The following is a 14,253-nucleotide window of genomic DNA, read 5'->3' as shown; positions in this document are numbered from 1 at the left end:
GATACGAAGCTCATTAAAAACAGTAATGGCCCAGATGCAGTCTATGTTTGGTGGGTAATCATCAGGGTAGATTATCGAGATAATATACCCAACAGGGAGAGAATCCGAAACGTAAATGGTTCCACCACAAGCTTACCAGATTCTGTCCAGATCCCTCATAATATTGAACACCTCTGTCAGATCTCCTTTCAACTTTTTCTTCTTCAAGAGAAGTCCCAACCAATGTATTTATGTAAGCAACATTCCTCGTCGCTTCTGGAACCATTCCTATGTATCTATACTTCATTCTCACCTCTGTCTTTTTTCATTGGAGGAAATTATAAGCCAAAGCGAGGACCAATCATTGTGGAAAACCTCTAACTTATCTTATTTACAGGCCACTGTGCTCGAATGAGATGACCCTCTTTTGAGCAAGAACTGAATAAATTAATTCTAACAAAGACTGTAAACAAAGAGTGTAAAATAGCTGAGAAGATGTGACCCTTATTGTGACCTGTGTTGTATGACAGGGATTTATCAAAGTAACAATTTAACAAATTAACAACAGATGAACAAAAACGATATTGTCTGGACAAACAGAGGACAGTACGTTTATTGACAAAACAGCATTTCATGCAGCACTGAAATGATGTAACTCAAGAACTGTTCGGAACTCCAGTGGGTAATGGATTGTTTTCTCCTTGTCAAGGGCTCTTTTCATTCCACTAAATCCTCCTGTGTAATATAATGGGCCAGCCGCTTGTGCTCTATAGATAACTTCGTGCTGAAAAAAATGTGAAAAAGCTTTGAAGAAAATTGATGAAAGGATGTTTAAATGTACCTCTAAATACTGGAGAATCTTTGAGAGAATTGCACGGATTAAAGCTGTTATGGTTAAAATCCCTGTGTGAACCAGTGGAGTGGGCTTGAGGGGTGCTGGTTGGGTATGGGGGCAGTGAGGGTGGAGAACAAGCCAAACTTGTTATGTTTGTAATGAACATGCCAACAGAAGTGCATCTCCTCAATAAAGCTTCGAGATTTTTTGAAGTATTGCCTTTTTACTAAAGCGTTTGAAAAACTTTGGCTTTTTATCCCTCTCCTCGTGCTAATTCTTGTGTCGGTAATTTCAGGCAGTTACTGCTGGAATATTTCTGAAGACACAACAATTATATTATGTATAATTTTTTTTTGGTAACTAGCATCTTCTGAAGTACATACTTATTCCAGCCTTGTGATTGATTTTATTTTATAGTTGACAATAATATCTCATTTGTTGTTTTTTAGCTTGTGGTGGAGCCATTTATGTTTCGGATTCTCTCTCTGTTGGGTATATTGCCTCAATAAACTACCCTGACAACTACCCACCAAACATAGATTGCATCTGGACCATCACTGTTCCAAACAGTGAAGCAGTTCAGCTTGATTTCAATGACCTATTCCATATTGAAATGGATTCTGGGTGAGATCAGTGTTTTTGAATTTATTAACTTTATGTTTCATTCAGTCACTTTTATAATTTGAAATAAATGAATAATGTAAAATGTGATTTTTTTTAATGACTCATAATTCATCAGACTGATATATGAACTTGAGCTGAATCAGGCTAAGGAAATGTACAGACTGGAACTTAAAGGTTCTGTTGGTGAAACATAAGATTGGATACAAAGCCCATTAAAAACAGTGATGACTTGCTGAAAGTACTGTCAAACTGGGAGAAGTGTTGAGTAAACATTCACAACAGTATTATTTTTAATCTATCTAAACCACCTGCAGGCTGGTAGGATCTGTTGATCTAACTGAATTCATACAGAATGCAACAAATTAAAAGGCGGCATGGACAAGTTGGGCCGAAGGGCCTGTTTCCATGCTGTAAACTTTTATGACTCTATGACTCTAAAAGTATTTAAATCAGTTGTGCTTAAAGTTTATTTATTATTGTCACAAGAAGGCTTATTTCAACACTGCAATGAAGTTGCTATGAACATAAGAAGAACATAAGAAATAGGAGCAGGAGTAGGCCATCTAGCCCTTCGAGCCTGCCCCGCCATTCAATAAGATCATGGCTGATCTGAAGTGGCTCAGTTCCACTTTCCCACTTTCTCCCCATAACCCTTAATTCCATTGTCTGTCAAAAACCTATCTACCCGTGACTTAAATATATTTAACGAGGTAGCCTCCACCACTTCAACGGGCAGAGAATTCTAGAGATTCACCACGCTTTGAGTGAAGAAGTTCCTCCTCAACTCCGATCTAAACTGTCCCCCCCTTATCTTGAGGCTGTGCCCTCTAGTCCTGCCATCCTTTCTAAGCGGGAAGAATCTCTCTACCTCTACCCTATCCATCCCTTTCATTATCTTATACATCTCTATAAGATCCCCCCTCATCCTTCTAAACTCCAACGAATACAAACCCAGTCAATTTAGTCTCCCCTCATAGTCCAACCCCCTCATCTCCGGTATCAGCCCAGTGAACCTCCTCTGCACTCCCTCCAAGGCCAAAATATCCTTGCGCAAGTGCGGCGACCAAAACTACACACAGTACTCCAGCTGCGGCCTCACCAGCACCCTGTACAGTTGCAGCAAGACCTCCCTGCTTTTATATTCTATCCCCCTCGCTATAAAGGCTAGCATTCCACTCGCCTTCTTGATCACCTGCTGCACCTGTAGGTTGTGTTTTTGCGAATCATGCACAAGGACCCCCCAGTCCCTCTGCACTGTAGCATGCAGCAGCTTTTCGCCCTTTAAGTAGTAATCCCTCCTACTATTATTTCTGCCAAAGTGGATAACCTCACACTTGCTAACATTATACTCCAACTGCCAGGTCCTCGCCCACTCGCTCAGCCTATCCAGATCCCTCTGCAGACTTTCCACACCCTCCACGCAATTTGCTTTACCACTCATCTTTGTGTCATCAGCAAATTTCATCACCCTACACTCAGCCCCCTCCTCCAGATCATCTATATAAATGGTAAATAGCTGAGGCCCCAGCACCAATCCCTGCGGCACTCCACTACTCACCAACCGCCAGTCAGAATAGCACCCATTGATACCAACTCTCTGCTTCCTATTAGACAACCAATCCTCTATCCACGCTAACACCTTACCCCCAACTCCGTGCACCCTAACCTTCCGTAGCAACCTTTTATGAGGCACCTTATCAAACACCTTTTGAAAATCGAGAAACACCACATCCACTGGTTCCCCTCTGAAAATCCCCTAGTCACCACACTCTGGCATCTGTTTGGGTATGCCAAGTGAGAATTTAGCATGGCCAATGTACTTAACCAATACCTCGTTTGGACTATGGGAGGAAACCGGATTATCCAAGGGAAATCCCTGCAGACATGGGGAGAATGTGCAAATTCCACACAGACAATGACCAAGCCAGCAATTGAACTTGGAGCTGCAAGGCATCAGTGCTAAGCACTGCCACTGTGGGGAAGTGATGGCCTAGTGGTACTATCGCTAGACTATTAATCTAGAAACTCAGCTAATGTTCTGAGGACCCAGGTTCGAATCCTGCCACAGCAGATGATGGAATTTGAATTCAATAAGAAAAAAATATGGAATTAAGAGTCTACTGACGACCATGAAACCATTGTCGATTCTCAGAAGAAAAACATCTGGTTCACTAATGTCCTTTAGGGAAGGAAATCTGCCACCCTTACCCGGTCTGGCCTACGTGTGACGCTAAAGCCACGGCAATGTGGTTGACACTCATCTACCCTTCGGCAACTAGGGATGGCCAATAAGTGTTGGCCTGCCAATGATGTCCATGTCCCATGAATGAATAAAAGAAACTGTGCTGTCCCATTATGCAAATACAAAATAGTAAAATTGACACTGTTCCAGGTGGAAATATGGCACAGAAGTTTAAACGTATAAATGAAAGTAGTATGAGGGTCCTAGAAAAATCCCTACAAGGAGTAAAAGCTAAGTCACTGCAACTGTCCAAGCAGCATGACAAATCAACTAATAAATCTAAGAGTTCTAGGATACACAGCAAGAACCATATAATATGCATCTAAAGAGTGGCAAATGACCCCGACCCCAAGCTTTGGAAAGGAACTACATCTTTGTAACTGGACCACCAGACCTGCTCCTAATTTCCACCAGAAGAGCAAGAATTCTTCCATTTGGGGAATTAAGGCCATCAAGTAAAGGTCGTGGAGAGTCCAAAATTTAAGATTAAAGATTAAAATCTTGGGTAACATGAGCAAAGTACAGTCAATTTACTTAAAACTATTGCTATTCTTCTTACTATTTTCTCTTGATGGTGAGAGCCTGCAGGGAATTATGTTGGAGCCCAAACCTGTGCTTGGTTTTCACCAATCAACTCCTCCAACACCGTGTCATTGGATAGTGACAAGTTATGGAAACACTAGGCACTTATTTTCTCTAATGCAGTCTCTGTGGCCAAAAGTAACTCTGCTACTTCTTGAGATCAGCTAATTTAGCATATACCTAGGCTTGAATTTGAGGCAGTACTAATCCATGTCCACATGACTGAATAGCTCATTGCCTGAAACAGAAGAGTCTTAAGAGGAACCCAATTCTTCATTTAGTAAGAAATATAATTGGTAAAAAGTTAAAATACCTATGCAAGCAAAATGCACAGTGATGGTCACAAAGGAACCTAGTGCTTTAACAAGGCTACTCTTTTCCATACTAGATGTAAATATGATTTTCTGGAACTACGTGATGGAGCTACTTCAGATGCTCCTCTGATTGGACGTTTTTGTGGATCTACTAAGCCTTCCCGCCAGAAATCCACAGGCCGTGTCATGTATGCAAGATTCCAAACTAACCATGCTTTCAGCTATAAAGGATTTAAAGCCAAATACTCAATAGGTAAAGTAACTTCATCAAAATTTGTTGTGATGGACTGTTCTTTGAGAGAAATCAGTAGTTTTTTTCATTTTTCTGAGGATATGTGGTGGGACATGTTACTGTTCACTGGTTTCAATGGTTAAGAGATCATATAGTACTCACAGACTTTTGCACTTAAATTTTCAATAGGCAATTTCAGTTAGCTAAGATCTATGATAGGGTTATGGCTGAAATTGCTGGTATTTTCCAGGGCCATTGACAACAGGCTTGAAGGCAAAACGGTTGGGAAAATAGTGCAGGAAAACACCATGCTGTTTTGTGGGAGAGGTGGCAGTTGAGCTTCTTAAGTGACCAGTGAAGAGCTTTGCCCACCTTTGCTGGGATTTTTTGGTTAAGTGGTAAGAGGAAGAGAGCTCAGATTCTCATAAAAGGATAAGCTTCCTTTGTTTATATAACTGAGGAGAAATCTGATAGCTTTATGATGTGATAATGAGCAATTTTTTCTAAGATCTCTTTTGTCAACAGGTCCATGTTTATTCACACAAGCCCATGAGGTATCAAGTGCTTAGAAGTTCTGGTTGGTTGACCTGTTTATAGAATTGTAGCAACAGAAGTTGTGCTTTTAATGAAATTGTGAATGGGTGTTTTGTAAGCATTTCTGTACATGCCATGGTTCCTAAAGGCTCCATTGGTTCTGTAGAGAGTGTATACTGGGTCAATGGACAAAGTAGTGTCACGGTTGGCATGATGTCATTAGTGTTGGGTGGGGAACATGGATTGACATGATGGAGCAATAAAAATAAGGAAGACAAACCAAAGCTCGTAAAGAAAAGGGAAACAAAATGTGGGCAGGAGTGAATATCTGAAAATGTTGAACTCAGTGTTTTGTCTAGAAGGGTGTAAAGTAAAAAATGGTAATCCTTGAACACACGTTGAGTGGCAGGCCAAGGATTGGAAAGTGATGTGGGAGCGAGGTGAAGAATTGAAATAGCTAACAGCAGAAGCTCAAGATCATGCTTACAGTTTGAATAGAAGTATTCCCCGCAGCAGTCACCCGGTATATGTTTGGTGTCCCAATGCAGAATAGACTACAGCATGAATAACAAATATACTATGCTAAATAAATGGGAAGAAGTACAAGTAAAGCCTATTTCACCTGGAAGGAAGAAGGGAGGAGGTAAAAGAGCAGGTGTTGCATCTCCTGTGCTTGCACGCAAAGATGCTGCAGGAAAGGGAGGGGTGTTGGGGCTGACTGAGGAATGGACCAGGTTGTCAAAGTAGTTGTGGGATTTAGTGGGCTCGTGGTGAATATTGGTTAAAAGCCAGACCCAGAAATGGAGGCAGAAAAGTCACGGAAGGAAAGATTTTGAGACAGTCCATTTAATGGCAAGAGAAGGATAGAAATTGGAAGTAAGGTTGCTGAAAATACTTGGAACAAAATATGTTCCACATATTCCACTAAAAGCAAGCATAACCACATTACATGTGAGTATTCATAACCATGTTTATTGTGAACTAATTTGCAATAGTCTGATATGTATGAGTTTGTATTGCAACTCAAATGGCTAAGAGGAGTAATATTTCGTTTATATATAAATTATCTTTAGAATTAAATATTAAGAGTTATAATCTCAAAGTATTTAATGATGGGATTTTATTCTATCACCTTTAGCTGTGTGTGGTGGAACAGTGTCTGCACAAATTGGATCTCTGCAGAGTCCTGGATACCCCTTATCTTACCCAGATAATTCTCATTGTGAATGGTTCCTGGAGGGACCCGAAGGTCGCTATCTCACTATTACTTTTAAAGCATTCAATCTGGAAAGTACGCCTGATTGTATCAAAGACTTTCTGGAAATTCGAGAGCATAATGCAAGTGGTGAGTATAACAAATGTTCAGTATCTTGAAGTAACATCATTTATGGATCAATGAAACAGAAATCAACTCTAATTCCATTGGGAAATATAAAAATTGATGATACCACATTATCATTTTACGTCCCAATTGAAAGAAACTCCATTTCTTCTTCCTCCTTTTAAAATTGTATCATCCATTCAGCTGAGAGAGAAAGCTAAGTACAAACCTTGTCAATGGCACACTTCGGCTACTAGGCCTTATGGTCCTGAGTCAGCTGAAAGTAAAACTGCTGGATTTTGTTGGACTGGTTCCTGTTTGTCCTTGAATTTTTGCAAAAGTATATATTTTTGGTATAATTGGTATTTATATATACTCTGGTATAGCTATGCCTGATAAGTGTGCAACAGCTGAGAACATCACTTTGATGCTCCAATCCTGTTTAGTTTTTGCAGGGCTTGGGGTCATTAGTTTCTACCATAATAATATGCATATCAATTAGTAATGGAAAATCTGTTAATGCTCTTCTCTACTTCTTTGCTGCTATTTTGATTAATGTTACATTTTGAAGGTAAGTTCAGGAAAGCTGTAACTTTAGGCCCACTTTCCGTGGGCTCTTCTTTTAAAAATCCAAGCATAAGGAAGTTAGTTTAATCAGTCTAGATAACTGAATTAAACATGAGTAACAAGCCCTCAAGGATCATTAAAACAAATGGGCAAATTCATTTAGTACTAATGAAACACATTGTAAAACATGGAAACCTTAATTTAATGTTGTTGATTCTCAGGAGAAATATCAGGGCAGCTGAATAAGTCAAATTCTGTTGTTTTTATTAGTATTTTGGTGATTGTATTCCAGCCTTCTGTCTGTTTATAATTGGTTAATAGTGACTGGTTATAATTCTGTTAATTAAAAGGCAGTTTAATTCAGAGTTTTGCTGAATTTTTCTCTGTTTCATGGATTATTTTCTCCAGTTCCTTCCATAATTATGTGAGCAGGTAATCTACTTTTTGTGGTGTTGGTTGAGAAAGAACATTGACCACGACGTGAAGACAACTCCCCAGCTGCTCTTCAAGTTGTACATCCACTGGAAAAATTTTTTAACAGCTTGTCTGAAAGGTGTGTCAGACAATGCAGTACCCCTATAGAGGTAAACTGCATTGACAGCCTGAACTATATGCTGACATTTGAGGGCCAACATCTGTTTTGAACAAATGTCAGACAGGTGATAGATGGTGTGATTAAGCAACCTGGCATTTTCAATAAATCAATGTTCATAGGAACAAAAACAGAAAATGCTGGAAAATCTCAGCAGGTCTGACAGCATTTGTGAAGAGAGAATAGAGCCAACGCTTTGAGTCAGAATGACCTTTCGTCAGCGCTGCTTCAGATTCCAGCACTGCTGTCAGGCCTGCTGCAATTTTCCAGCATTCTCTGTTTTTGTTCCAGATTCCAGCGCCTACAGTATTTTACCTTTATCTTAATGCTCACAGAAAATTTGTTGATTTGGAGAAGGGGGCAGGAAATTTGACAAATCCTCCACACAGCTGACCCAGAGGTTGGGTGTAAAGGTGGGTAGACAATCATCGGGAGAGGGTAGACGAAACAGCAGTGAGTGAGACAATATTGTTTGTTACCTAACCACACAGAAATTGTTAAAACAAATAAAACTAGAAGCTTGCCTGTTTTTGGAGGAAAGGACTGCAGTTTCTTTAAGGGCCATTGGTTAGATTGCCGATTGGTACCACAGAACTACATTGAGCTCCTCTGTCTATTATGGGCTCCTTTGGCTATTATGTGAATAGCCTTCTGCCTGATGTAGGCAGGTGCCTGGAGCATCTCTGTGAAAAATGCTGTCGTTCCTCCGACAGTACCTACCAAACCTATAACCTCTACCGCCTGTAAAGACAAGGGCAGCTGGTGGTAAGATCACCCCCAAGGTGTCTGAACAGGAGCCTCCCCCCACTGCTCAAGTTTACCTGGAAGCCTCACTACATGCTGTGGGCACCCTCATTGCTGGTAAAATACCATTAATTGGTTATTTGAGGGCCTTAGTTGATCTGAGGGCAGTGGGCTGCCTGACAAGTATCCTTCCAATGGCAAAATGCTGGCAGAGATGGGTGAACAACTGGAATGGTACCATATTCCAACTCATCTGTGGTGATTTGTCATGATTGTCTCTTTAAGGGAAATCCAGTAGAGTAAGGGTCACCTGGCTTCGGGGACCAATTGGGATGCGGAGTGGGTAATCACCCCAGGGCCTGGAGACTTCTCTTAGACAGAAGACATATCCAGGACTAGGCTAGTCTTGTGGACTGCTAAACTGCTGTACAGTTATTTTAATAAATACTGTTTGTTTTCTAATGAAGTCTGTGAAAGTGTGTCATTACATCTGCTGATGAGGGTAAAATTATTCTGACACTGCCTCTAGCTCAACCCCTGTGAGTATCTTGTTTTAATTGAAGCTTGTTATTTAAAAAAAAAGGTACCCACTCAAATGTCTCTTTTTAGTTGAATAGCCACATTTGAGATATTGACAGATCCTGAGTGTTGTGGAATCAGAAAAGGGAGACAGTTCCAGGTTGCAGGGGCAAACACAGCAAGATCCCTAGGTCAGAATGCAGAAATGTACCTTTGCTTACATTATAGACTAGTAGGCAAGGTGGTCTGTGAGGCTCAGTGCATAACCCCCATGACTTGACTGGACTCAGTGCTTAGCAGAGGCTGATACAGAGCAAACCTGAATTGGCAGGTTAGAAATATACAAAGGGGAAAAAAAAATCAAGAGGAAATAGCACTGAAAAGCGAGAGCCGTGGCTTTAAGTTTAAAGAAGAAATTGAAGTTAAGTTAAATTGAGTTTTTAAAAAAGCACAGAAAACTGTGTTTGAAGTGTAAAACAATAAGCCCCAGGAGGCTGCAGGAGATGTTCCAAAGCATAGGAAAATGAGGAGGCTGAACTTGATCAGTTCCCAATTGGACCTGAGCCTACAGGAGTTCTGTGATAGCAATCACTACACTGGTGGACTTCAAACAGAGAAGTTCTGAAGTTTTAAGAAGAGAATTCCTGAACTTTAAAAAAAAGAAATTAAACAGTTTAAGAACAACTGCCCAATGGATTTCAAGTGCCAGTGAATTTGACAAAACTACCGGCACATCAAACAAAAAATACTTTCCAAACCGCCAGAATAACAAAAAAATTACAGAGCTATTTAAAGGCTTTCCTTCACTGAAAGCTAAAGTTTCAAAGGTTCAAAAAAGAGCAGCTAGGTTTGCACCAAAACTTCAAAAATGCAGGAAAAACAGAGAAAGTTGACAGCTGCTGACAATTCAGTGAGGGAAAGAAATGACCGGTTTAAAGAGGCAAGCACTTAAAGCGGTAATGCATTTAAAATGGCAAAGTAATTAAAGCAACAACCACAAGAAGAAACAAATGGCAATGGACAGGAAAATTGGAGAGGACTCCAGATAGAGGGTTACTCTAAAAAAAACTTCATAAACAACAAGACTCAAGGAAGAGGCAATGGAAGACCTCAGAGGAGGACAATGAATGACCCCAAAAGGAGAGCACTGAAAGACTAGAGTGAGAATGATAGATCTGACATATGAAGAGAGTCTGGATCGATTGGGCTTGTACTCACTGGAATTTAGAAGAGTGAGAAGGGATCTCATAGGAACACGTAAAATTCTGATGGGACTGAACAGGCTAGATGTGGGAAGAACATTCCCAATATTGGGGAGGTCCAGAACTAATAGTCACAGTTTAAGATAAGGGTAAGCCATTTAGGACTGAGATGAGGAAAAACTTCTTCACCCAGAGAGTTGTGAACCTGTAGAATTGTCTGCCACAGAAAGCTGTTGGAGCCATTTTGTTAAATATGCTCACGAGGGAGCTGGACGTGGTCCTTGTGGCTAAAACATTAAGGGTGTGGAGAGAAAGTGGGATACTGAAAGTGCATGATCATATTGAATGTGATCATATTGAATGGTGGCACAGGCTCGAATGGCCTACTCCTGCACCTATTTTCTATGTTTCTGTTATCTGACATAGGTAACCAATTGGAACCCAGAGTGAGTAATCTCCCCAGGGGATTAAGTTCTCTCCTGGGCAGGAGACATGAAAGAGACTATGGCAGCCGTGTGGGCTGCTGTTTTGCTGTGCAATTCATTTTATTGATAAATGCCTTTTGTGCTTTAATGAAGTCAATGAAAGTGCATCCTTACACCATTTGTCAGCTCTCTTCCAGGAAAGGGGAGGAGGGAAATTCCTGCCTCTGATACAGAGCTGATAATGTTACCAAGTTAGCTAACTTCCCACCTCATGCTTTTTTCCCCCTTTACTGCAAGAATCTTATACTAGTTGAAAATTCATGTGTGACCCAACCTAGCTTCACTCTACTATTCAGGATCTTTGTACCAACTCCAACTGATGGCATAATCTATGAACTCATTCCTTGATGGTCTGCAAACTTGGAATTATTCCCTAACACATGGCACACTAAAATGATAATGTTTTCAATGTTATACCTTTCTGGACAATATTTTTAGATGAAGATCTGCTCACAAGAAACAAAACATCTAACTATAAATATTAAAACCATTTAAGTCCACGGTGTTGTTGTCTGCTTGAACATTAATGTGTGTTTTGAGAACCAGCAGATCCATATTAGAAAATCACTAAGTGGAATGGGTTAAAGGTGAAAACACACCCATTAATCTTTGGTTACTTAACATCTTTGTCCTGCTTCTTGCATCTTGTAATTAGAATATTGATTTGTACAGCACAGCTGTTGATGTTAAAAGTGCAGATAATGTAGTATCTGATCTCTGTTTCTTTCATACAGGCCGTCTGCTGGGGCGACACTGTGGTAGCACATTGCCTAATGCTGTGGATACTTCAGGCAGCATTGCCTATGTCCTTTTCAACAGCGACAACTCTGGCAATGGATCAGGATTCAGGCTACAGTTTGAAGCCAGCATTGAAGGTAGTTTACTCCAGTAAACAATTAAATAAATTGCATGTGTTACCTAGTTTGGGTTTTTTTTTCAAACAAAAATTTGTGTGCCCAAGATGTGAGATGTTGAAGAATAGGATTTTGTTAATCAGTATTAGCAACATGCACTCCTTGGTTGGGTGTAGAGTGTGGTCCTTGACAGGCTGCCTAAGTACAGCACCATTGGCAACAAGGTCCTGTCACAAAAATTGGAACAAATCCAACCAATTATTACACAGTCTATTCCCAATCACCAGCAAAGTGATGGAGGCAATTGTTAACAATTTCATTCTGCCAGGGCCACTCAGTTCCAGACCTCATTCTAGCCTCGGTCCAAATAGAAATGAAATAAGAATACCTGTCCTAACATCAAGGCAACAATAGGCCTGATTAAAATTGAAGTTGTTAGAGATCAAGAGGATAACTGTTCAGTGGCTGGAGTCAAAAGAAAGAAGATTTTGGTTACTGGAGTTCAATAATCTGACCACAGTACTTTGCTGCAGTAATTCCTCAGGGTAGTGTCTTAGATCCAACTTTCTTCAATCGCTTCATTAATGGCTCTTCCTCACTTGTAAGATCACTCATGGACTTTTTGCTGATGATTGCCTAGTGTTCAATTTATTCACAACTCCTGCTATTGAAGCAGTCATGCTTGCACACACCAGGACATGGACAACTTTCAGGCTAGGGAAAGGAACATTTGCAGCACACAGGTGGCCAGTAGTGACCACCTCCAGTACAAGAGAGCCAAACACCATCCCTTGCCATTTATCAACGTTATTATCACTCAGTCCCCCAACCATCAGTAAGATTCTGGAAATTACTATAGACCAGAAATTCAACTGTACCAGCTAGATAAATACAATGACTATTGCAGCAGATCAGAGACTGAGAATTCTGTGGTGATGGGTAAAGGTGCAAGACAGGAGTATGATGGAATGTCCTTTATTTGCCTAGATGGGCACAACCACAGCAACATTCAACAAACTTGACACTATTCAGTGGCAACGTTCCAATTGTTTGGCACCTAATCTACTATCCTAAATATCCAACCTATCCTTCACTAATGTACCATAGGTACATTGTGCACTATCTGCAGGAAGAACTGTAGCAATCTGCCAAAGCTTCTTTGACTGCACCTTCCAAACCCCAAACCTTTACCAGCCAGAAGGAGCAGCTCAACAGATCACCAGTGTTAACCCTTGCAATATTCCCTCCAGGTAAGACACCATCCTGACGTGAACATACATCCCTGTTCCTTCACTCATGCTGGGTTGAAATTTTGGACTCACTATTGAGTGACAAGTGGAATACATCAATTTCCACTTCGATGGCTGGATATTAAAATGCAAAAAAGAACCAACAATGGGGTAGCTGCAATCGAGCTGATACCTGGACAAGGAAACTAGCAAACGTAAATGTTGTTTGGGCAGAATGGTGGCACTGCTGCCTCACAGCACCAGGGACCCGGATTTCATTCTGGCCTCAGGTGACTATGTGGTGTTTGAACATTCTCCCCATGACTTTGTGGATTTTCTCCAGACGCTCTGGTTTCCTCCCAAGATGTGCTGGTTAGATGGATTGGCCATGGTAAATTGTCCTTTAGTATCAGGGAGACTAGCAGGGTAAATACATGAGGTTACAGTGATAGGATCTGGGTGTGATTGTTGTCAGTGCAAGTTTGATAGGTCGAATGGCCTCCTTCTGCACTGTAAACTCTATGATTCTATGACACAGCAGACTGAAACCTGGGCTTCCTGTGGTATTCCATTTGGAAGTTCACCAATCCCACACCCTAAACATCCTACCCCTGTGAATCACCAAGCCTAAGAATCCACTGATTCTGATATTGTGAAGCAGACATATTGTAATAACAGGTTACAATCTTTTCCATCACCATTTATTCTTTCAGTCACTCTCCTCCAAAGTTTTTTGTTCCAAATTCGTACATTTACTTTTAACAGCATCCTTGAAATTTGTTTCACTAGAATATGTCAATAGAAGGCTCCACCATGGAGCATTATTGAAACATATAATAAAGGGAAAACTCAAAGCATGCATCACGACCCTTTACTATCCCTAAGCCTGCCCTGAAGTCTTTCTCAATACAATTTATTTGATGGTGCAAACTCAGTTGGTCTGTATTAACAATGGATGAATACATGCTTAACAGGATTAGGATGCTTAACAGGATTAGAGATGGAAGACCTTTTTGTTTGGTTCCAGTGAGATTGAGCTACATACATATTGTTACAGGTTGTGGAGGTGAATTAACTGCTGACACAGGAACCTTCAGCTCACCAAACTATCCAAACAATTACCTTCATGGCCTTGAATGTCAATGGAAAATCATCGTGCAAGTTGGACGCAGAGTGACACTAACATTCAATGACCTTCACTTGGAAAATCATCTGACCTGTAACTTTGATTATGTTGCTGTAAGTCAAAAATGAAACACACTTATCAAACAGCAACTTAGGGTGAGTTATTCGGGCCAATCTTTCCTCCCAGACCTGGGATTTGACAAGAGTAGCAGTCTGTGCCTGTGTAGTTCCAGGAATACCAAAATATCCTGTTCAAGGTCATTGATATGTCTC

At 40.6% G+C, this 14,253-nt stretch overlaps 1 protein-coding gene across 1 annotated transcript in view; it reads left to right on the top strand.

Annotated features, from left to right (window-relative positions):
• Positions 1-14,253, top strand: part of cubn (cubilin (intrinsic factor-cobalamin receptor)) — a 327,704-nt gene that overhangs the window by 188,041 nt on the left and 125,410 nt on the right. Inside the window, exons 42-46 of the mRNA XM_080214655.1 lie at positions 1,264-1,438; positions 4,651-4,829; positions 6,481-6,687; positions 11,507-11,647; positions 13,913-14,094. Of these exons, the coding sequence (XP_080070781.1) occupies positions 1,264-1,438; positions 4,651-4,829; positions 6,481-6,687; positions 11,507-11,647; positions 13,913-14,094 (884 nt within the window). The remainder of the gene's footprint in view (positions 1-1,263; positions 1,439-4,650; positions 4,830-6,480; positions 6,688-11,506; positions 11,648-13,912; positions 14,095-14,253) is intronic.

Source organism: Carcharhinus amblyrhynchos, chromosome 2 (assembly GCF_965287045.1).
Source record: "Carcharhinus amblyrhynchos chromosome 2, sCarAmb.v2.hapA, whole genome shotgun sequence".
In the NCBI taxonomy this organism is placed as follows: domain Eukaryota; kingdom Metazoa; phylum Chordata; class Chondrichthyes; order Carcharhiniformes; family Carcharhinidae; genus Carcharhinus; species Carcharhinus amblyrhynchos.
This window is presented reverse-complemented; position numbering and strand designations above follow the sequence as displayed.